The 24137-nt window shown below is 46.5% G+C and overlaps 1 protein-coding gene across 2 annotated transcripts in view; it reads right to left on the bottom strand.

The window, feature by feature from the left end:
• The window catches only part of LOC119163673 (uncharacterized), a 29582-nt gene extending 6102 nt beyond the window's left edge, over positions 1 to 23480 (bottom strand). Inside the window, exons 1-6 of one of the 2 annotated variants that reach the window (XM_037415726.2) lie at positions 23208 to 23480; positions 19294 to 19526; positions 12896 to 13041; positions 10274 to 10393; positions 8799 to 8885; positions 5154 to 5588 (exon numbers count right to left, since the gene is read on the bottom strand). In XM_037415726.2, coding sequence (XP_037271623.2) covers positions 5154 to 5588; positions 8799 to 8885; positions 10274 to 10393; positions 12896 to 13041; positions 19294 to 19526; positions 23208 to 23338 — 1152 coding nt within the window. In that variant the 5' untranslated portion in view covers positions 23339 to 23480. The remainder of the gene's footprint in view (positions 1 to 5153; positions 5589 to 8798; positions 8886 to 10273; positions 10394 to 12895; positions 13042 to 19293; positions 19527 to 23207) is intronic. The other variant, XM_075873414.1, reaches the window with a different exon arrangement.
• Between the last annotated feature and the right edge of the window lie 657 nt (positions 23481 to 24137).

Genomic DNA, 24137 nt, shown 5'->3' with positions numbered 1-24137 from the left:
CATTGAAAGCAAAAGTCTACTGAGAAGGGAGAATACGTAACCGGTAAGCAAGACCGAAATATAAAAAACAAATGTAGAGCCAACTTAATCGCTCTCTTGAGATTGAATGAAGACAGTCTTGCTGTCACAACAGTGTGCAGTCAACGTTAGCCGTAATTTAGCAAATAGACCCTTTTTAAATATTGTAAAGCTAGCTTTCCTGCGACGCAGTGAGCCCAACTAATGGAGGTTGGTCACTTCTACAAACAGTGGTTTCAAGTGTAGTTTGCTTGGCCGTGATGAAGAAAATGTATATGCAGCTCTTTGATAAAGATATGCAGAGTATAGGTAAGCCTCAGCATATGCAACTAGAATTTCATCTACAATTGAACGTGTGCCGCCACTAGTATTTGTGCGAATGTGCAATGCAGTGAAGTGTACTTACGGATTATGAAAAGGGTCTACACTAGACAACATTAGCCAGTGAAGGCAGTTTGCAAGTAAATACAAACCTCCACCTAAGTCATGTTGACTGCAGTCAGAAATTTATTATCGTGCATATAGACCCAAAATTTGTGCGGTGTGAAATTCGAAGTTCTACGAATCCAGACAGCAGTGTGCAAAATTCAGTGGCAACAATGAAACATCTGGTGCATAGAACAGTTTATTTATCACACCCCTTCGGCCTCCAAACGTGCTTGCATTAACACTAATACTGAAAAAAGGTAGTGTGACAGAGCCTCAGCTGATGCTTTGTATTTTCTTTGGTAATAGAATGTTTGTGGCATGAATTTTACTGCCTGAATGATCTTTCTGCATCAAGAGAGTTGGCCGGCATGGACAGGCATGTGAATATAGTGGAGGAATGTTCTCTAGTTGGGTGCAGTTGACCGGCTTGGAGAGGTATGTGAGTACTGAGGAGGAAAGTTCTGGAGTGGGGCATAGTTGACAAGCAAGAACAGGTAAGTGAGTATCACAAAAAAAAGTTCTAAAGTGAAGCATAGTTGACCAGCATGAACAGCTATGTGAGTACAGTAGAATCTCGATGAGACAAATCTGAAGGAAGTGCATAAAATATTCGTATCAGCCCGAATTCGTATGAACTAAAGACAACTTAAAGCTGATAAAAATAATAAACAAGAACTTAATTGGCAGCTACAACTTGCTGAAAAAAAGTCTGAAAAAAGTCTGTGATGTTCTCTTGAACTTTCCTGTCTTTACTGTCTCTTAATTAAGTGTCACGGTTTCTTCGCTCAAGCTGCTGATGCAGGGCGTCCACAGTTCACATCAAAGCGTGCAAAAGCGGCCAAACTCATTGGAAATTCACTAGCTTCTCCTCTTAAGCAGCCGGAAAACCGCGTCATGAAGTTGACAAAAAAAAAAAAAAAAGCCCTGGAGAATTCGAATTAGAGAATTCAAGCGAAAATGCCAGTGCGGCCGGAAAACCACACCCACCGAAAACATTCACATTCGTTCTGCCCCTCGTATACATGCCACCCCCGCACCCGCTTCAGAATTCATTCCATTTTGTCTGTTTCCTGAGCACTGATGTTCGTACAGAGTTATAATTATGCATGCAAGGCACTTGAAAGAAACAGTTTACATCTTTACTAACAATATTTCGGAAGACCCGCCAACCGAAATGACACGAGCGGGCACAGGGGCGGCGACGGGTTCAGCCGGCAGTGTAAAATTAAGACACATTCGGGCAAGCCGACTCGCTGCTGCTGCACCTTCTTCTATTTCTGGTGTTATCAGCGATTGTAATCCAAACCAGGCTCTCAACGACCGCGTCCTTGTCAAGGCTGTGAGCTTTGACGTGCCGCGTGGATAGTTCGCGATAGCGTCAACGCGACTCACCAACGATGCCTTTGCCGCCATGTTGATTTGCGGATCATTGTTGACATCAGGTGGTTTGAGAGATAGAGCAGCCAGTGAAGCCAAAGCCGTGAAGCAAAAAGGCGCTATGCTATCGCATGGCGGGAAAATGGGTCTCGCACCAATTTTGCGCATCAGCCTCGCGGCGTGTTTTTCCGGCCACCAAAGCGAGGAAAATTTTGAGGAGTTTTGCCGCATTCACTCCATTTGATCTCAAGAGTGAACGGGCCTTCCTCCCACTGACAAGCCACGTTGCGCCACTGGCATGCAGCGGTCAATCGCACATTCGTATCATTTGCCGTGGCTGGGGAAACTATTCCTATAACACCGAATTACGGTGTATTTTATATAATGTAATCCATCCAAAACAACCTTAAAATTCGTATCATCGCAAAATTCGCATTAACCGTAATTATATCATTCAGATTCTACTGTACTGTAGAGAAAAGTTCTAGAGTGGGGCATATTTGGCCAGCATGAACAGGCATGTAAGTATAGAGAAGAAAAGTTGGGGAGTTGGGCGTAGTTGACCCATGTGGACAGGAATGAGAGTTTAGTGGAGGAAAGTTCTGGAGTTGGGTGTACCATTGCCAAGGAAGCCAGAACAAGAAAATCTACTTCTTGACTTTTCATGTTTTAAGAAAAAAAAATAGTGCTAAGCTCCCATAATTTGCAGCGTTCATGAGGTCTCTTATTATTTGTGAAAAAAAAAAACTAGCAAATACACAGTGGTGTGCAAGTTTGCAAGTGGTGGATGGAGTGCAAGTACTTTTTGTACAAAAAACTTTTGAACACTGGATATTGCTAGAGCCAACGTTCTGACAAGTGATCTTTTCTCTTTCAGTGCTAGCAACTTGTTCAACAGCCTGTTCAAGCTAGCCACTGTCTTGAAGAAGAGAAGAACAAATGTCGAAATGTTTGCTCCAGCAATATGCTGTGTTCAAGGATTTTTTTCTCTCTTCTAGCTTCCACCATCTCTTGAGCTTCTTTGTTCACCTTGTGCCTCATTTACATAGTTGCCCCATTTGCATTTTTAACATGTCATGACAAGTGCCAAGGTTTTTGCAGACGAAAAAAAAAGTCACAGCTTTGCCGCAAAGGCGAAGCAATGAACACGATAGCGACAAATTGGAAGGTTACGCGAAGAATGGCAAGCAGACCGAAACGCACCCCGTGTTTTTCACGCACGAATGACGCACGAAACGTACTCACAGGTACAAATGAACACGAATAAGCACCTCAGTTGTTACTTTGCTGTGTCTGAAAAGCCCGCCCTTTTCGCAAATGGAGACTGTGTGGCGGGTGCAGTGACTTTTGTGCACCTGGTAACTACAACAGAATCATTCAGGTGAAAGCCCAAGATGAACGATTCTCCCCAACGCGAGATAAGCGGCCGCACGTGCGAGCGTCCACTCCACCCACCTCTCCGCGGGGCAAAGTACGCGTGGGAGATGAAAGCACGTGCCGCTTTTACCGCCATCTTGCTGGTAATGCTGAAAAACCGATAGTTCCCCCGAGATGGCCATTTACAGTCGTAAGTGGTAGATATAAATAGCATGCCTTATCAACGCTGCAGGAGGTGCTCCTTCATGGCTTAGTGCCTAACACCTTGTACTCACGACCATAACATAGATACGTATACAAATAGGGTGAATGACGCAGACGTCGATGCCAGCGGCATTATGCAGCAGAGAGCACCCATATAATTGCTGTCGCAAATAAAAGTGGATGCATTGAGAACCCACTTCAAAGCAAGCAGGGCCTGGACATCACAGCTTGTGAATAAGATGGCTTATTGATAGGTTTGGCGAATAGTATATTTTGGATTCGAAGTCAATCGTGATTTGGGTAAATAAATTTCAAATCGAATTCAAATAGAGTATGTATATCACAAGTAAGGATTAGCACTGGTCATGAAGAGTGACCAACTGGATTCCAAGAGAAAGCAAACACGAGAGAGGGACAGAAAATTTGGTAGGCAGAAAAGATAAGCGATCATCACGAATGTGGCTGAGAAACTTCTCAAAAAGATAAAGAAATAAAATCTCGGCAGCAACACAGAGCGACTGTGTAAAAAGAATGTCACAGTTGTGCCGTATATGCAAAGTTGCACATAACATGAAAAAAGTGGCATACAGGCATGGTGTTCGTGTGGTGTTTTTTTTTTTTTTTGCTCCAAAGAAGCTAGCCGGCCTTTGCCTAAGCGTTGGCGGGAACAGAAAACGGAAGAGCGGGTGCGGAAAAAAGCACGCCGAAACATTCGTGAAGTGTGCCACAGGAGTGGTGTACCAAATCCCTCTCCCGTGTGGATGTTCGTAGGTGGGCCACACAGGGCGCTGCATAAGTGATCGCCTGAGGGAGCATGCTGCCTCATTTAGGAAAAAAAAAAGGGGGGCGAACTTGCCCGCACATTGCAGCCCATGTACGGGTTGTGAGCCTGATTGCAAAAATATAAAAATTCTAGGCAGCAGTAAGGAGAGAGTATGGCATGAGCGTTTAGAAGCTTTTTATATTAAGAAATTGGGAGACAAGAAGACAAATGTGTAAGCGACACGTCTGTTACTCTGTATAGCACAGAAAGCAGTTTTCTGCGCAGCTTTTTTTATTAATGTCAGGTATTCTTGCCGTGTGTTTCCTCCTCCTTTCCTCCAACCTTCTTTCAAATTTTTTTGGGGATGTGTGCTAAATGTGCATATATTTAGAGCGATCAAAGGAATAAAGCCTCTTTCCATTTACCCTTCTTTCTGTCCTGTGTTCGTCCGATTGTATGCGCAACGATACATACCATAGACATGCTCCAACTCGCCCAGCAAGAAGCTCTTCCTAAAGATAAAGAAGTTTGTGGCAATAACATCGCAGCAGAGAGCCCAGGACCAGGTTGATTGGTGGAACATGGGAGAGGCCCTTTCCCTACAGTGAACATGGTCAGGCTGATAATGATTATCTGATTCAAATTAGAACACTCAGCTTTACCTCATATCTACGGAAAAAGAAAGATATATTACTTTGCAATATTTTGCCAAATTTCTGAAAGCTAAGGTCTCAAATCATGGACATCATCCCAACCCGTTAAAAAAAGTGGGTAGAAAAGACCACAGCATGGCAATGTTTTTAAGTGCAGCAAAAATTGCACATTCTCTCCCCGCTTTTGTTTTTGTTGCGACAAATATCCTATCTCTTATCAAGGCTGGAAAACCTTGGCTGCTCCAGCAAGGTTTCCAGTTATCGCCAGCAATCAGAAATTATGACATTACGCCTCTGTCGCACCATCCGTTGACCAGTGGATCCCTATTCACCTGCATAAGTCGAGGTCCCTTCCGAGAGTTGCGGTGCCGACCGCTGGTGTGAGCGGGCACGTCCCACGGCGGCAGGAAGTCTTGAGGGTCCTCCTCGGCGAACTCGTCACCCAGGACACCATCGTCGTCATTTGGTGGGTACGCCGGGTAGACAGTCACCTCTGTCGACGTTGGGTCCCGCACTGTCACGGTGAACGTCGTCCCTGCGGGTATAGTGTCGATGGGCTCGCCATCGATTACGATGCCCTCGCCTCCTCCCTCCGCCGCAGAGGAGGTCTCGGCAGGCATGGTGACGTAGGTGATGGTCGGTGTCGTCATCGACCCAGTGGTGCTATCCACGTCTGACTGCTGGACGAGCGGTGGCTGCTGACTGAGTTGCAGGAGCGGAAGCGCCGCTTCCACTGCCTCCATGGCAGCCTTGAGGGCGACGGGGTCCTGCACATAAGGTGACGAGTTTCATTCCACATGTGGCCTCCCCACAAGCGGCTGACCACCATTGAGTCAAAATGAATTTGTGGACGTAAAGCAGCTAACAAATAAGTACTACCAAAGGGGTGCAAACGAGGAGGCAGGGGAGGGGCGGCCGCCCCCCTGATCATCTAAAAGGGGGGGTGCAATGTCAGCCCCACAGTGACATAACAGGGAGGGTGGCACTGTGACCCGAGAGGAGGGTGCGCTGCGACGAACGTTCACCTGCCCTGTTGGGGAACCCTGCACATATCTATGAGTACTACTATAATAGAAGAAGCACATCCTGAATACCTTGCCTAAGGCTAGATGGGATTCACTGCAATGTAATTCTAAAAAAGAGCACGCCACATAGGAAAACACTAAACATAAAAATAAAAACTATTTAACTAACATCCTCACACTTTAAAACTGTATGTACAGTTTTTAAGATGTATGTACAGAGCAAACACCAAAAGATAATGATCATGACGTGGACAAATCACATCCACCCAATTTTGCAGCCACAATGCAACGATGGAAATCCTTGTAAACTTTGCAGAGAGAAAGCCTTGTAATTGTTAACAAATTTGCCCTCGTTCAGGATTTGAACCCCTGTCCAACGCCTTTCGAAGGCAGTCATTATATTACTAAATGTAACAAGGAGGTTATCACAGAACGTAGCATAAATGCAAGTTGTTTTGAACCCCCCCCCCCCCCCCCCAACACTAGTATCACAATTTCTTTTTTTTTATTTCGCAGACCTTCCTCTTCTTTAAACACTTCTGCAATGCTACGTCACCAGGAAGGAAAGGCGGGAAGGTCAACCAGGCGAAAGTCCGGTTTGCTATCCTACACCGGAAGAAGGGGATTGAGGAATGAAAAGATAGAGAGAGACAGAAGAGAACATAAAAAAAGAACACGTGACCTTAAACTAGACTGCTGCGTTCGATAAAACGTAGAACGTCCACTCCCTGTTGTACGGCCTCGGTGTGTAGTGATTTCAGCCTGCCGATGAACATTTGAAGGGTGTCTTACAGTGATTGAAGAACTATTAAGATAGGTTTGTCTTGCTGCGACTTCAGCAAAGGAGGCAAAACTGCGCCACTTGTGTCCACGATGGTCTTGTTAGTAACGAACATCGCTGATCCATGTGGCTGTGGCTTAGGCAATGTAGGCCACGTGGAATCCGCAAAAACTATGCTTTTCATTACATTCTGCTTCATACCAACCGAGTATAATTCGGGTAGAGAAGGAGATGGCGAGGCAGGGTGTCGTATGGGTGCTGTGGACGCAGAGGCATTAGATTTTTACGACGAACTTCGGTGCCAACGTCGCAAATTTCTGACAGCTGTGGCAGCCTCGCGATGGAATGAATGGTCTGTCGCCATCTGCCTCAATACAGCTATCCTTTTTTTGATTTTTGGGCAATCTTTCGAGGAAGCTTCGTGGGGTCCATTGCAATTTGAACACCTGAGAACTCTGACTTTACAACCGTCAGCAGAACAGATTTCAGCGCAGCGAGAACATACTCGCTTGCTTATGCATGCACTTCTCACGTGACCGAGCTTCATGCAGTTGAGACACTGCAGCGGCTCTGCCACAAACGGTATTACAGGGTGTCAGAAGTGGCTCCCCTTTACGTGCGAAGGAAGAGAGTTGCCTCTAAAACCTATTTTCCCGCAGGGTCAAGTACCCAAACGAGTAACCTTCACGATGCTACTAACTTTATTAGCTGGCTTGACCAGGCCACTCAAGTCAGAGCTGGGAATGGCAGCGTCAACGTCGTAAATTACACCAGTGACGACGTTGGAGCTCATCAATGTGTAAGAGCGGACGTCAATACCACAGACCTCTGTGACGTAGCGTACTACGTTCAGTGCTGCAGCATGCGAAACATCAATCGCCATGATATTCTTACGCGGGTTCACTCTTATGACGATGATTTCATCTGGCACCAGTCCCTCTAGCCGCGCCATAACAGATTGCCTGTTGAGGCGCTAGGTCACAAAAGACAGAATAATTAAACAGGCACTAGCTTTGAATGTTACTGTTATAATTGGGCCAAAATGACGCCAGGTGGTTGTGCTGGGTACCTAAATGCCAAGGGTCGTACTATGCTACAAATAATGTATACAGCCTACGCCTGGTTTATGTCTCACTGTCCAGTGTTTTGTCTTCCTTTGTGATGTTCTGCGATCCGTCAAACCACTGCAACTCATACAAGAATGTCGACACTGGCAAATGCTTGGTAAGTGAATACTTGCCAATGTGAATGTGCATTCACGTTCACCCACCAATGTGATTTCCAAAACGAATTTTCGGTGACTGAACATTCAATTCGCCCGGCCCCTCCTCTACTTTTTCTATTGCAGCCAGATGCACTCAATCCAGCCGTTCACCACCCTCTTCTCTCGCCCAATGCTCAAGCTTTGCGTGTGCTTAGCGGTCATGGGGGAGAAAGGCCATTATGTGGTGCCTCACGACAAAAATCATATGAAATAACTTTTTGTTCAGTTATGCACAGATCTGTGAGACAGCGTCTTGCATTCCTCGTGTTCACAATGTTGGTGGTCACGCTGGCTCTATAAGAGATATGGTGTTTGAGATAGCATGTTGCCGTTCGTGGCGCTATGTGGGCAACTAATGGGGAAATTTCACTACAACACTGCTGCATGTGCTGACTTTTAAGAGCGCTGCGAGGTGGAGGCGACATGACTTCATGTGAAAAAAAAAAAGGAGCACAAAGAAACAAATATGACAGGCATATGATACTAGAGAGGGAAACACGTCCGTCGCATCTCCGAGAGAAAGTGCTCGGATGCACGTGTGATACGAGCAGCCCTACCAATCAGGTGGTGTCGCATCATGACCACTCCCTAAATTAAGGTAGACCGACAGCTCTCGTTGAGGAGCGCATTTGCACTGGCTTTGAAAGAAATAAAGGAGGCGTCGATTCATCAATGTGGACACTAGTGAATGCTCTTTGCTGCATCAAGTGATAAAGCAATGACAGGCTACCTGTCTGTACGGTTCAACCAGTCGCTTCACCAGTACCAGCCTGAGCAATGTGAGAATTGGGAATTATCTACTTGGATTGAACTGGGTTACTGGTTCGCTTCACTGAATGATCGACTTAAAAGCGACAGCTTGCTGATATGTGCTTCACGTCACGGCCGAAATGAAGTGTTGACTAACCTCACCGTCGACAACATTCATCACGAGACGATTCTGGTTCTCAGGGTCAAACTTGAAGCTTGTGAACCTCGGTGTTGTGGGAGATGTCTGGTGAAACATAGAAACACAAGAAAACGTTTGTGAAAAAAATTGCTCCCGCTTATTTGACAACGCAACTCAGACATCAATTTCGTTACGCTCTTGAGCATATTTGTCATGAAGTCGCATCTTAGATAAAATGCTGGCAGAGTGAGAACAACGGCCATTATGAGTTAATAGAGTTCGTTTAGTGTGAATTTCGTACAAAACATTGCTGCTGTTACTTTCCTCATTAAAAAATTGAGTGGTTTTTATATTTCTACGTTGCTTATGATGCCAAAGTTCAGTTTGATATTTGTTTTCTGATTTAGACATATGAAAACTGCACCAGTATTACGTTCCAAGTTACATCAGAATTATGGAAATACTGTGAAAAGCAGATATGGCGTACTTAATCAGTTAGACCAAGAATATGAGAAAGCAAATTTGTTAGTCACATTCAATTCAAACAAATTGGAGCCACCAACAACACATGCTACAGCACAACCAAATTGCATTTAAAGGGGCCCGGAAACGCTTTCTCAAGTAACTGCAAAATAGATTCACTAAAAGAACTCATTGCCTCGCAAATCCAACCCGCAAACATTTTAAGAATCCATCCAGTACGAGCGGGATTACAAAGATTTCTTGCACGCTGCAATCGCATTCTCTCATCTCGACAAAAGTGCTAGAAGCTCAGCAGGGGGGAATGGCATGGACAAAGAAAATACGTAACACACACATCGTGATGGTGTGAACTTTATTTTTTTTCTCTTCGAATACACCCCTTCTTTAGGTGACCGCGTGCGCATGCGTGGACAAGCTGCAGCCTCCCACAGCGATCCCTGCAATGACCGAGCGCGCCTTGTTCAAATCAGCCAATGGCTTATAGGAGGCCTTCTAAGAGTGATCTTTGCATTTGTCCAGAGAAAGAAAGCAATTTTTGGCTGGCTTTAATCATTTAGTGCGAATTCCGGGCCACATGCTGTGGTTAATATTTAGCTCGCGTGTTCTCATGAGCCTCTAGCATCGGTCGGCAGCATTTTCTGACCAAGCTCAAAAAGTGTTGCAGGGCCCCTTTAATATATGAGAGATCATATGCTTTCTCGCACGGTAAGCTGGATAACTAGTACTTGTGAATAAAGGATCTGTATCAGCTAGAATAATAATCATAGACGTTTTATAGTCCAGAACCATGATATGATTATGAGAGACGCTGTTGTGGAGGGCGAGGGCTCAAGAAATTTCATCCATCTGAGTTTTTTTAACGTGAACTAAAATCCAAGCACATGGGTCTCAAGCTATTCACCTGCGTAATACAGCTTGGGGTTCGATCCTGTGATTTCCCATTTAAAAGTCAAGCACCGTAAACACTAGACCACCAGGGTGGGTTTATTGACTTGAATGCACCAGCCTACCTTCTCAGCCGGGTTGCTTAGACGCACCGTGGGGGCAGCATACATGTGGTCTTCGATATAATCAGGAAGACGAAGCTGGTCGTCTTCCACGACTACCTGCTGCTGCTCCTTGATGGTTTCCTTTGAAAGAACACGTACGCAAACATTGTTCAGTTTGATGGGAACAAAGACCCTACAATATGTTACTAACAGTTGCATGCAGAGTTCTACGTGTGTTAGAAACACACACTTGACAGAAAACAACTTCACAAGAAGCACAGCACGGTCACAACATACCGTGGGGAAGCGACGGTCACAGAGCCAGCAGTAAACTGTCTCAAGGTACCTACTGCAAGCACACGATCGTGACAATAATGAATAATTATGACCAGTAATGGTCATAATTGTAATGGGTGCGAAGCTTTGACGGGTCAATAAACAGGCTCTGAGTTTTTTTGTTTTTTTTTCACTCCATCATATAAGCTCACTAATTCGAACAGTACACCACGCTGACCATATTTTGAGAATACTGCAGTGCTGCGCTCCACACAAGCCCTCCATTTGGAAAAACAATGCCTGGACTTCTGTTCTTAAACTGACCAATCCTCCTTGCACACACAGGGACGAAATCAGGCCCACAGGCAATATTATACACCCCTGAGCTTGTGGATAAATCCTTTGCCCTGCGAAACAGCGCATTTGCCTTGCGAAAATTAAGTTTTGGCCGCAAGCCCGCGCTTTTATTTTCCTGTGCTGCCCACTGCCGTTAGCAGAGACCAAGACTACGAAAGCCTTCAAGATCAAGTGGCGTCTCGCTACTTTACTGCTATCGAAAGGGTGTTCCTCCCATCATGCTTCTTCCCCGCGCCGCCATGACACGTGTCACATAAAAGAAGCCCTGATCGATCGTTGGCTGCGCGTTGATGACGCATTGCTGACATAGTGTTACGTTGAGGAAGTGGGCACAGTTGCAACAAAGGGCTATGTTAACTCCTCTGTGCTGGGAGAAAAAAGGTGGGATGGACAAGTGAGAAACTGAAACCAGCCAAAGCGAGTCAACCTAAGTCCTGTGCCTTCCGTATAACAGCACTTATTCAGAAATTTCTTGCGGCAGCACGCTCACATAGTAAGTACAAGTGCACAGTTGTTTCTCCCTTAGAAAATTAGTACCACGGTGTTGTCTACTGGCCCTTTAAAAGGCCCACACATCATGCAACTCATGTGGCACGACACCTGGTATGGTTGTACAGTTCTAACAAGTGATACTAGATCTGTCAACACGTTTGCTCGCCTCATACAATACTTGTATAGAGTTTCTTTTTCTGAAAAATTCAAGCAAAGGCATGGCTGGGAGGTAAAGCTCTTGCTTGACATGCAGAAAGCTTGCAATCAAATCAGCCTTAACCCCTCCCCCCCCCCCCCTTTTTTTCCCGATGTGCGCGATAGCTTCAATGAAAAGTGGAGGTGGCGAACAACTATGACACCAAAATCGGCTGCTGTAGGCTCTAAGAGTTTACACAGTAAAAAGTTTAGAGAACTCATGCACTGCAGAAACTGGTTTATCCAATGTTTCATTTGTGTTCGCAAGAAGCTTGACTAATAAATAGAGACAGTTGAGAAGCAAGGCAGCTGGCAAATAAATAGTTAAAGTACAGAAAAAGTGTAATCGAAAAAGAGAAGGTCAGAGATGAAGCGCGTTACAGAAGGGATGCAACAGGTTATAAAGAAGATGTGACGAAGAAAAAAGCAACGAAAAAAATGTAACAAGAACAATTATTAGGCGATTGTTTTTTATGTATTGCTACCCTCCACCACACAGGAAACTAAGCAGACTTCAGGCTCTGACACTCAGGCTTCTTCAGGTCGGGGCATACCCTAACCCCACGCTATTGAACAAAATTTGAGCCATTGAGCCAATCGGCTATTGAGCCAACTAATACATGTTCCTTCTGCGATGATATAGCTAACTTGGAACATATGCTCTGGTGGTGCCTCGCGTTACGCTGTTGGGAATTCATCATGCCATCCATATGAGAGGTTGCTATTACAAGCTCCGTTTCGCACAACAGTTATGGGCAGCCCAACAGGCCCATGACGCAGCAGAGAGACTTGGTCTCTCTGTTTCGACGTGGGAGCAGCCCGCAACGTGCTAAAGCACGTTCTGAAGGACCAAATTAGGTTCATCCATCTATGTTTTTACTGTTTCCTTGCCATGCATTCTTTACGATCCATTCTATTCCTTCAACAAGCTTCACCTACTAGTCAGCACTTAAATGCAGTGTCCTCCTTTGTGAAAGGCTACACCGCACATAGACAGAGAGGAAGGAAGAACACACAAGATATACATAGCACTGAACATAGCATCAGCACTGAGTGCTCTGTGTGTTCTTCCTTCCTTCCCATCAATGTGCACGGTAGCTTTTCATCCCCAATTAACCCGCCAAGCCATCCTCGTGTGTCTGTGTTTTTTCTGCACTGAAACAATTTCAACAAGAATAGCCAACTCGCTTAAAGAATTGCACTCATGATCAAGTTCGGTGTGTATCTACTGAGGAGCACTCCCCCCCCCCCCCCCCCCCCAGTAATAACATGAGCCACTCCAACACCGCCAAATTGAGGCAAGACCAGACTAAGTGTACATGCCTCTTTTACAGGGGTACTTGGCGCAGGCATAGGTCTGGAGGTTGGCTTCAAGGGGCCAACAGCAGTCGTTGGCACAAAAGGGTGCGGCCGCCGCTGAACAGACGTCCGACACTTACTTGCGAAGCCAAAGAATCGCCGGTACTTTTCTGAAAGGGAAAAAAAAGAAGGTTTGACACATACGTAAATTGCCACGTTCTCCAAAAGATTGTTACGTCTACGAGAGGGGTTGATTCAGAGCCGACGTAACGGTCCACTCGACGGTATAAAGCAGTGAACGCATAGCCGCGAGCTCTTGCCACCAACCGAACGTCCTCTTCTTCTGCCACCACCATGTTCCCCGCTACACAGGTGCACATACCTAAATTACACATGTGGTAACATTTCCCTCCGCGCAGACGAAGCCCACTGGGCGAGTCAAACAGTCTCTCGAGGAATAAAGCGCTTCAAACGTGCAACATGGACAAGTTCAGTTTTTGCAGACCGTTGGCCATTTGAATGAAGACGCGCTATGCGGTAACCTAGATCACTGATACGGTCTACAACAAGATAAGGCCCCACATAGTGCGCTAGCAGTTTCTCGCTCAAACCGCGTTTTCTAGTTGGTGTCCACAGCAACACTAGGTTGCCGCGATTGTACGTCACGTGTCGGCGTCGGCGGTCAAAATGTGCCTTTGAGCGGTCTTGCGAAGCAAGAGTGCGCAAATAAGCAAGGCGTCTAGCTTCTTCAGCCCGACAGATGATCTCGGATATGCAGAGATCATGGTGGTCCAAACACGGGAAGATGATATTCAGGGTATGACGAGGTGGTTGAGCATATAGAAGAAGGAAAGGACTGTAGCCGGTAGTTTCATGCTGAGCGGTGTTGAATGCATATGTGATAAAAGGTAGAATACTGTCCCAGTCCTTGTGATCTGATGCAACATACATAGACAGCATGTTTGAGAGAGTTCTGTTCGTTCGTTCAGTTAGACCGTTCGTTTGGGGATGATATGGCGTAGAGTGCCGAAACCTTGAAGCACAGACACGAAGCATCTCTTCCATCACCTCTGCTGTGAATTGTCGGCCACGATCACTGATTACAATTTTGGGAGGTCCATGTCGAAGAATTACAAAACGTAGCATGAAGGAAGATACATCGGCTGCAGTTGCCGATGGTATGGCAGCTGTCTCGCAGTACCGTGTTAAATGGTCGGTGCAAACGACTATCCAGCGATTTCCATCAGAAGACCGGGGAAAAGATCCAAGGAGGTCAATCCCAACTTGCTTGAATCGAGTTCTAGGGGGCGGCACCGGATGTAATCGCCCTAAAGGAGCACTTGTTGGGCGCTTATGACGTTGGCACTCGTTACAGCTAGACACGTATTGTTCCGTCGTCTGGCGCATTTTGGGCCAGTAGAATCTTTCTCGAAGACGGCAAAGAGTTTTCGCTGTGCCTAGATGACCGGATGTTGGGTCATCATGCATAGCCTGCAAGACATAAACGCGAAGACCCTTCAGAACCACCAGAAGATATCGTGAGCCGGTGTTGGTGTAGTTCTTTTTGTAAACTAGCCCGTCTCGGATGCAGAAGCGCGTAGGCGATGATTTTGGTTTGGTAGCAAGAAGCTGTTGTATGGTGCTGTCCCCTTGTTGCTTATCCTTAAAGGTCTTGTTATCAGGAAATGGTTGGTCGAGTGATGCAATGTAGGTATCGAAGGTGTCCGCATCACATTCCGTCGTTGGAAGGGGTAGTCGCGAAAGACAATCTGCGTCAGCGTGACGTCGGCCGCTTTTGTAGGAAGCCGTGAAGTCATATTCTTATAGACGAAGTGCCCAGCGCGCCAGCCGACCGGATGGGTCACGCAGATTAACCAACCAGCAGAGAGAATGATGGTCTGTCATGATGGCAAAGGGGCGTCCGTACAGGTAGGACGGAAAGCGCTGCACTGCAAAGAATACTGCAAGGCATTCTTGCTCTGTGACAGTGTAGTTACGCTCGGACTTGCTGAGCGAGCGACTTGCATACGCTACGACGTGTTCTTGATTATCCAAGCGTTGAACCAGGACAGCACCTACATCAATACCGCTGGCGTCTGTGTGAATCTCAGTGGGCGCTAGAGGATTGAAGTGTCGAAGAATCGAATGAGACGTCAAAAGAAACTTCAACTCCGAAAAAGCAGACTCGCATTCCGGGGTCCAGTCAAACTGCGCACCTTTCTGAAGCAGACACGTGAGCGGGTATGCGATATTGGCAAAGCCAGGAATGAATCGGCGAAAGTATGAACAAAGCCCCAAAAAGCTGCACAGTTCTTTCACCGAGTTAGGTTGCTTAAACGCCTCCACTGCGGCCGTCTTGGCGGGATCCGGTTGTATGCCTTCTTTGTTTACCAAGTGTCCAAGGACGAGTGTTTGGCGCTTTCCAAAACGACATTTATTTGAATTGAGCACCAAGCGTGCTTTGCTTAGGCAGTCCAGTACGAGGCCAACGCGTGTGTTGTGCTCACAAAAAGGTGAGCCCAAAAATTACGTCGTCGTCCAAGTAACACATACACACTTCCCACTTCAATCCACGCAGAATGTTGTCCATAAATCGCTCAAAAGTTGCGGGCGCGTTGCAGAGTCCGAACGGCATCACATTGAAATCAAGTAGTCCATCTGTTGTATCAAATGCCGTATTCTCCTTGTCTTCCTCGTGCATTGGAATCTACCAGTAGCCTGAACTCAGATCCACAGACGAAAAGTAAGAGGCCGATGATAGACAGTTGATAGCATCATCAATCCACGGGAGTGGGTATACGTCTTTTTTAGTGATGGCGTTGAGACGGCGGTAGTCAACACAAAATCGCCATGTCCCATCCTTCTTCTTCACTAGAATTACTAGAGCGGCCCACGAACTACATGATTCTTGAATTACATTTTGCTTGAGCATCTCGCAAACCTGTTCATTGATCGCGCGTTCCAAAGGCAATACACAATATGGTTTCTGTCGGAGAGGTCTGTGAGATGTCGTGTCGATTCGGTGCTTTATACGAGAAGCAGGGAATGACGGTGAATCATGCTGAGCGAAATCAAAAATACCGGCATGTTTACGCAGAATACTCGCGAGTTTACGTTCCTTGGTGCTGAGTGACTTATCAATTATAGCCACAATGGTGGTGTTCCTGGCGTGCAGATTATCGCAACGGGTCTTATCCGGGAAATCATCGCTTTCTGCAAGGGTGGCAAGCGAGAATACTTGGTGTTCACGAATCTCTGCAAGTTTCAGACCCTCCGGCAGCACTGTAGGTTCATTAGAGCAGTTAATCACCCATAAACCAGTATGCCCTTGCGCAACCGATAGCGTGCAGTAGGGCATTAAGACTGTCTTCTTTATGCAACTGAGATGCACGGGCTTCACAGTTGCGTGAAATGTTTTCGCGCTTGCAGGTGAACAGACAACAGGGACACATTTTGCAGACAACGGCGGCACAGTTGTGTCCACAGACACGCAAAGGGCACTTTCATGAGAGGGCGAGTTTTCCATAAACGCAACTAGGATATCGTAATCTACTGTAATTTGTCCTGTGCGACAATCGACAGTAGCACCACATAGCTTCAAGAAATCGATTCCCAGAATGACGTCATGCGTAGTATGAGGGAGAACAGCAAACTCTAGAACAAAGTTCTGGCACGCCAAACTAACAGTCACAGTGCAGACACCAACAGGTTGCAACACCTCTCCGCTCACTCCACGAAACGTATCAGGACGGTCCCAACGAAACATAACTTTTCGTCCAAGAAGGCGGGTGAAAACTAAACTCACTACTGACACGGTTGCACCTGTGTCCACCAACGCCATTGTTGGTACACCATCGATAAGCACTCGAACCTTATTTCTAAACATGGAAGCTAACGGAGGTATATCTGTTGAAATCGAAGACTGCCCGGCGACCTCACCTCCAACGGCTGCGCCGGCTAGTTTTCCGTAGGAGGCGAGGAGTGGCGGCGCCGAGGAGACGGTGATTGGTTCGCGCGAGGGGCAGGTGGTGGTGTCACACTGCGGTCAGAGGCCGGAGATTGGTTTCGTAGCGGTCCTGGGATCTCGTAAGACGCGCTTCCCGGGAATGTCGGTGCTTGGGTAACGCCAGAACGGTTAAATCTTGGTGATCGGTCGTACCTTGGTGGCTGTCGGTAGTTTCAATACCTGGCAATGTGTCCTTCGAAGCCACAGTTGTAGCAGCCTGGTAGAGGACGCTTGCCGAACCAATGCTGAGACCGCTCAGCTGTGAAGGGTCGGTGATGAGCTTGCTGAGCGGGGGCTGCCCACCTTTAGGTGGCGGGGCCGTGACGAAGGCGTTGGCCTTATCGCTGGTCGGTCGCGAATGAGTCACGACGTTGCCGCGGATTTCCAGTGTCGCTGATGTCTGCCACACATACCGATAGTGGCAAAGGAGCTATTGGCGCCGCCGTGTAGTAGGGTGGATTGGTAGGTGGATGCAGAATGGTTTCGTCAACCCTACCACCTTGTCGCTGAAGCTCTTCACGCACAATTGCCCGAATAGTAGCGGCAAGGTCGGTGGGCGGGCTCACGTCGATGCTGGCGACCGTTGTCACATTTGCTAGCCTACCAAATTTCGGGCCGATGCGACGAGTCTTCAATTTTTCAAACGTGCGGCAGTGATGTTGGACGTCGAAGGCAGAGGTGATCCCTGCCTATCAGAAAATTGTAGACGTCTTCTGCTATGCATCTCAAGAGGTGTCCGACGCTGTCTTCTTCAGACATCTGCGGGTTTATGATCTTGCAAAGCTTAAGAACGTCCTCTATATAAGCACTGCAGGTTTCTCCAGGAGTCTGGGCTCTCCCAGCAAGAGTCCGCTCCGCGCTTTTCTTTTTTGAGTCGGAGTCACCAAAACACTTCTTCAGTTCTTGAGCAAAAAGTGTCCATGTTGTCAAGGACTCTTCGTGGTTTTCATACCACATTAGGGCAGTGTCCATGAGAAACAGCGCGACGTTTTCCAGCTGATCGATAGAGTTCCAGTGGTTGTACCGGCTCACCCTTTTGTAGTGTGTTAGCCACGCGTCCACATCTTCTCCTGCCATTCCCACGAGCAGGCAGGGTTCCATGTAGTGATGCCTAGGTGTAGCCAGCGTAGACGTGCGCGAAGTCGAGGCGGCTGATTCCTGACCTTCGCTCTGGGCCATGACGACTGTTGTCGGCGGCAGACCGGCAAGACGACGGCTCCGGCGAACTCCAAACAGCTTCCCTGGTACGTCGACGTGCCGTACCCAGCACCTCCACCACTCTGTCACGTCTACGAGAAGGGTTTATTCAGGGCCGACGTAACGGTCGACTCAACAGTATACAGCAGTGAACGCGCAGCCGCGAGCTCTTGCAACCAACCGAACGTCCTCCTCTTCTGCCACCACCATGTTCCCCGCTGCACAGGTGCGCATACCTAAATTATGCATGTGGTAACAATATAATAAAATCAACAGATAAGGAAGCTAAAGAAGGTAAGGAAATGTTATGTGTGTGCTCAATTTGTAGTAAAGCAATTACAATATTAATGAAAAACAACTAAAGTGAATAAGAAATTAGCTTGCTGTGGGTATGGAGGATTATGTAGTTCACATTAGGATAATGTGAACTACATAATGTGCCTGATGATCTTTTGATTGAGCTACAGCAGCCAGGGTAATTCGTAAAGCATCGGGCTGTAGGATCAGTCCCTATTTACAGCAAGTTCATTTTTCCCCGCCTTTAAGTGCTTTCTATTTATGTCTAATTACTGTAGTTCCCCTCTACATTTGTTACCTTCATGGTCTGTTGGTTTCATGCTGTGCTGTTTATGCTGCACCGGACTACACATGCACGCTGTCTGGTGCAGTTTTTGTTTGACAGACTGTTAAATGAAACAGACCCCCCCCCCACCTCCCCCGCTTTTTTTTTATCCTTCTTTTTTGTCTTACTTTTGGATGTTATTCGCACATAGCTTTTTTGCCTCGAGAAAGTCCTGTGAGATCCATGGGAAAATAAAAGTGCTGTTACGCACATAGTATAACTGCAGGTGTATATCGCATCCCATCGACCTCAAGAGCGACTGCACGGTTCTTTCTGCATAGCTTGATGGCAGCATTCAGAAATGAAAAAGGATGGCAATAATGATGCTCAAAATAAGCAGGGTTAGTGTCCAGTTCCCAGAACAGCCTAGCATATGACAGCTGCACAGGAGTGCTCATATATATTACAGGCGCATATTCTCATCCATTTCGTCACTGCACTCCGTTATACAGCTCTAATTGACGTGACAGTCAACACTCACGCCGAATAGGTTTAAAAAATGGGCTCTAAATCCAACTAGCCTATGGCCGTCAACTGTCCCTGCAAACCATTCAGCATGTGCCAAGCAATGCAAGCAAGTTCCCAAGAACTGCTTACGCTGGCTTCGACCAGGCAGCAGCTTTCTCGTGCTGGTCGCACCCTTGGACACGGCCTGATCACCATGCTTAAAAAGGGTGGGGACGGCGTTCCACACAAGACTGTTGCGGTAGGTGCTGCTGAAGCTCTCTTTCGTGAAATGGGCCGAGCAGAGCCGGTAGTTGGCAAACAGTTTCTCGGCCGGCTTGTCTTGCAGGTCCAGCCGCCCGCAGTTGGCCACCCACTTTCGGCACCTGGATGCAGCCAGACAGGCCATATTGAAGGAACTGCCCAATAAAACCACCCACAAAGGCCGATGATAGAAAATCAAAATGCAATTAGGTCAGCAATTTTTCTACATTGAGCGGGTTAAGGTTCAAAGCCCTAGCCCCCTTTCATCCATTCTGGTCTGACTCTATAGAAATGAAAGCTCATGTAAAAAAAGTCTACCTAGCGTGAAAGCCCTAGAGCAAGCGCCCCCTGGCGGTGAATGACAATCTAACGAAATTGGAGGAGGGGGGAGGAGGTTTGCTCGGTCACAGACCAAAATTCAAGCTGGCGGTGGAAAAGCCTTTAAGGAGAATGCGCACCTTTGCATCTAATAAAATGCTTTATTGAATGTGCATGCGTTTACTGTTTTTACTGAGCTGGGGAGAATCCTCGTGCGAAACTTCTTGTGCAATGAGAAGTGGGGAATGACGTTCCCCAAGTGTTTTAACAATTTGTGACAGGTCAGAATGCAACCCTGAGGCACCATACTATAAATTTACTGAGACATCGTGCATTTATCTAAAAACTCTCAGCCCTTGCGTTCCTAGGAACCGCTGCTGCAGGATTCTGTAGCGGGGAAGACGTTGAAGAAAAGATTATGCCAGGGGAGGAAGAGGCATTGCTTGCTTGCTCACTGGCACATATATCACAGGAAAAGGGGCACATGCTCGGTACCCTACAGTTTTCACTTAGAGATGGCACATAGTACAATGAGAAAACGTGTCTATGAATCGACCATGAGAGGACCTGCTGAGCAGTGCATAATTGCGAACCACAGTAGTGTTGCATTGCTGGGAGGGGCCTGGAAATCTACCCCAAAACATTCATATACGGATCATCAAAAAATCTGACTATGCCCATAACAGGACGAAGGCTTCTCCCAAGTTACTCCTATTGACCTGGCCTCGAGCTTGCAGCAGCCACGCTATGCCCCCAAATCTCGTAATAATATCTGTAGTTTTACATGCTAAAGCCACCACATGATTATGAAGTGTGAAGGGCTCCAAAAATTATGACCATATGGTGCTCTAAATGCACACTAACATTGCAGTGCACATGGGCTTCTAACTTTTCACTTCCGTTGAAACATGACTGACGCAAGTGAGAATAGAATTAGTGATCTTTGAGAACCCGAGCACCTCAACCATTGTACTAATTTGTAAGTCACATTTTACTGTGTAACTTTCTGCCATCCTACTTATGCACTTGCCTTCTCTTAAAATCACGAATTACTCTTGATTAACAGTAAAATACACAGACAGCTTTGATCGTTGCAAGCTCTGACACAAATGAATCTACTTCAGCACAAGGAAGGTCGCCTGGAGAGCTTGTGCAAGCTGCGTCCCCTATTGAGGAAACAAGCCTGATGGCTACAGACTTCTTCTTTTCCATCTGATGTATCACGCAGTGCTGGGAAATGGACACAAAGCACGAAAAAGATGGGACAGGTATTTTCCAGACTTCTTTATGTGCTCTGTCTCTCTTATATTGCTGCTGTTGCATCGATTTCCTCAAAGAAACTAGCCTGAGTTTCTGTTTTAACTGCGTTAATTACTTGGCAATATTCTCGGGACACATTTTGTTAGCCAGGGAAGCACGGGATATATTCCCATGACCAATCCCCATGTCCTCTGCTGTCGGTTACACAGTTACATTGAAAGACAGTTTAACAGCTTTGTTTAACAACATCGCAAGTGCGAGCCATTACTAAAAAAAATATTTTTGAGTCCAAACAGTGTAGTACTACTAAGGTTACTGTGTAAGAAACAGCTAAGCCTGCCCTATTTAATCGTAAGATTGACTAGTGTAACCTTTGATTCCTTATAAGTTAGCACTAGTGCTCCTATCAATAGTGATATCATTCCCGCCATAACAAAAAGTGACGCTGACCTTAGTGAAAAGGTGGAGTGGTTAGCAAGAGGATCACACTAGTGATGGTGTACCGTGAGTAACAGTTATGGAGATAAGGATTGTGAGCACATGCTGCTAGCATGCCAACCTCTAAGTGCTACTCGAATTTTGACTGTAGCAAACTAGACCAAATCATCAGTGCAAAAACATGGACGACGAAAAAGGGGTCACACCGTGATAAGCACTAGGTAACAGCTGATGGTTAGTTAAAAAGAAACGAAAAATAAGTACGGGTACAAAAAACATTTTAAAGTGGTAGAGCAGTGGTAGAATTATGAACATCAACAACCCGTCTGTGTTCATGCGGTGAAAGAAGATACAAATGTGTGTCAGGCATTACGCTTGAGTACCTAAAAAAAAAAAAAAGTTGTTTTTCAAGTGAGACTGCGGAAGACTGGTTGAGGCGTCAATTCTGCTTTCTTTATGGCATTGGCACAGCTGATTTTGATGATTCTTTACATGCACACTTGGTTCCTCAGACTGGACAGCAACACATGTACGGTTGACATAGAGATCATTAAGGTAAGCCAGTTCAACCTTCTCACATCAATAAATGGCATGAAAGTTTCATCACACATGAAAGTGATTATGACATTTGCTGTGGTATAAAATTAAAGAATTTCTAATTTAAAAAACAACTTAGAAAATTAGGCATTTATTAACAGCCATAATGTGTCATACTCAATAAGACACCAAAACCTGTGTGATTTCACTGAAATATAGTTACAGAAGCACGTATCACAGTTTTAATAAATGCAGCGACATTGAATTAGCGCTGCATGAGCACATTTCTATCGCGTAATTAATTAACACAAAATTAACCGCTCCAAATAGTTTTTGATGAGGTAGTATAGCATAAATTCATTACGAAATTCACTTGTAACAATACGCTTATCACTCGGCCTACAACAGCTTCAGACAGTTTGCGCATGCGCCCGTTGATTATGTTCTTAGTATTATGGTTCCAGTTTCGCATCCCGGCGATACGCGACTTCAACGACGAAAACATAGGTTCGATAAGATTTCAATGATCAACAGGTCACGCTTAACTTTTGCACTCATTCCAATTAAGGTGATCTGTTCCTTCAAGATCACGTCAACTAATGCCTCGCTCCGATCGTCCGGAGTATTTTTAGCCGACCATATGCGAGACGCCAAAATATGAAGCGGTCGACGTACGCGCTGAAACACGAGGCGCAAAAACAAAACGCCCAATACATTCACGGCGGCAGCAGGTTTACGAGATAACTTCGCTTGATTGACAGCCTTCATTTTTCACTGCGATGGCAAAGAGAAGAGAGGCCGCTCTTGATAAGATTAACGGCGAGACCCTGCGAAGACATAGAAATCACGTTGAGCGAGACTTTTTTGCTACGCAGGGAATACAACGCGTCCAAAAGATTAAAAAAAAACAACAAAAATACTCCAAGTCGACGGCAGGAAGCGGGCGAGCTCGCGTTTCCAAAGTCTCACGGCGCGCACAGCCGAGAGGAATGCCGCGCACGGGCGCCCCGAACACGCAACATCGAAAATGAAACCGTAAACGCCAGGCCTTGAAAAGCAGCAAAGTTAGGCTTAGCGAAGACAAAACCAGAACCGACTTGGGCAGCGCGATTTCGGTTTGCGGGTCGGGCGCGAAAAGTGCGCCAACACTGTTATGACATAGTCGTATAGCGCAATTAGGTGGATCAAGCCCGCCGCTTACGCGATCGCGCACGGTGGAAGCAGGCGATCGTATACAATCGGCGTCTTACCTCTCTTCGTCTTTGGGGAATCGGAAAAAAGACACGCCGCTCGTGTTGTCCGAACTGTTTTGGCAAGCCGGCGCGCAGCAGCGGCTGACCGGCTGAGGATTGGCGCGCGGCGGACTGCCGTGTTTAGTCATGATCGTGGCCGCGGCTTTCACATGATAGGCGATGCTTTGAAGGGGGGGCGCGGAGTTTGCGTCCAGTGCGCGCAAAGTCTGCCGAGGTGCCCTGCTGTCTCGATTTCGAAACGAGACCTGCGCACAGCTACGAAATGGCTAGGCACTAGGTGGCGCTTGGCTCTGTGCACTGTCGATGATGATAGTGGTTGTTTTGGTTGCGTGTAAATATTCACTGAATTTTAAACCAACGCCTCCTCTAAGAAGATGCCTGTCGCATGAGAAAAAAAAAGAACTGCTACATTTTTTTCCTCTTTCATTTTGAAAATGTTTTTAGTCGCTAGCGTCACTTGTGGCGGACGGTGCAACAACGCAACACTTAGCATAGCCTCCGAAACAGTGGTGCATTCATGCAGGTCTCGAACAACTCTCGACTGACGCGCCCCTATGAGTCGCCGTGATGATAGTGTCGGTCGCGAGTGCCACTGCGCGGAGCTTGTTTAAAACTGAAGGCAGGTCAACTTCGCTGGGAGACGATAGTTATAGCACGAGACCAAAACGACGACACAAAGACAAGAAGGGCACGAAATACATGAGCGCTCGTGTCTTTCGTGTCCTTCTTGTCTCTGTGTCGTCGTTTTGGTCTCATGCTATAACTATCGTCATGCCATACCAACTAGCCCAAGCTGCCACACTTCCGCTGGGAGCGAGAGCATCTCAGGCATCTTTCTAGAGGAGGCGTTGACTAAACTCAGTACGACCAAAACAAAAAAGCTATAATATTTAAGTGAAGCTTTTATTACTTTATTGAATGTTTCAA

This window comes from Rhipicephalus microplus, chromosome 9 (assembly GCF_043290135.1).
Source record: "Rhipicephalus microplus isolate Deutch F79 chromosome 9, USDA_Rmic, whole genome shotgun sequence".
In the NCBI taxonomy this organism is placed as follows: domain Eukaryota; kingdom Metazoa; phylum Arthropoda; class Arachnida; order Ixodida; family Ixodidae; genus Rhipicephalus; species Rhipicephalus microplus.
Note: the sequence above shows the minus strand (reverse complement) of the source record. Positions and strands in the feature narration are given on the sequence as shown.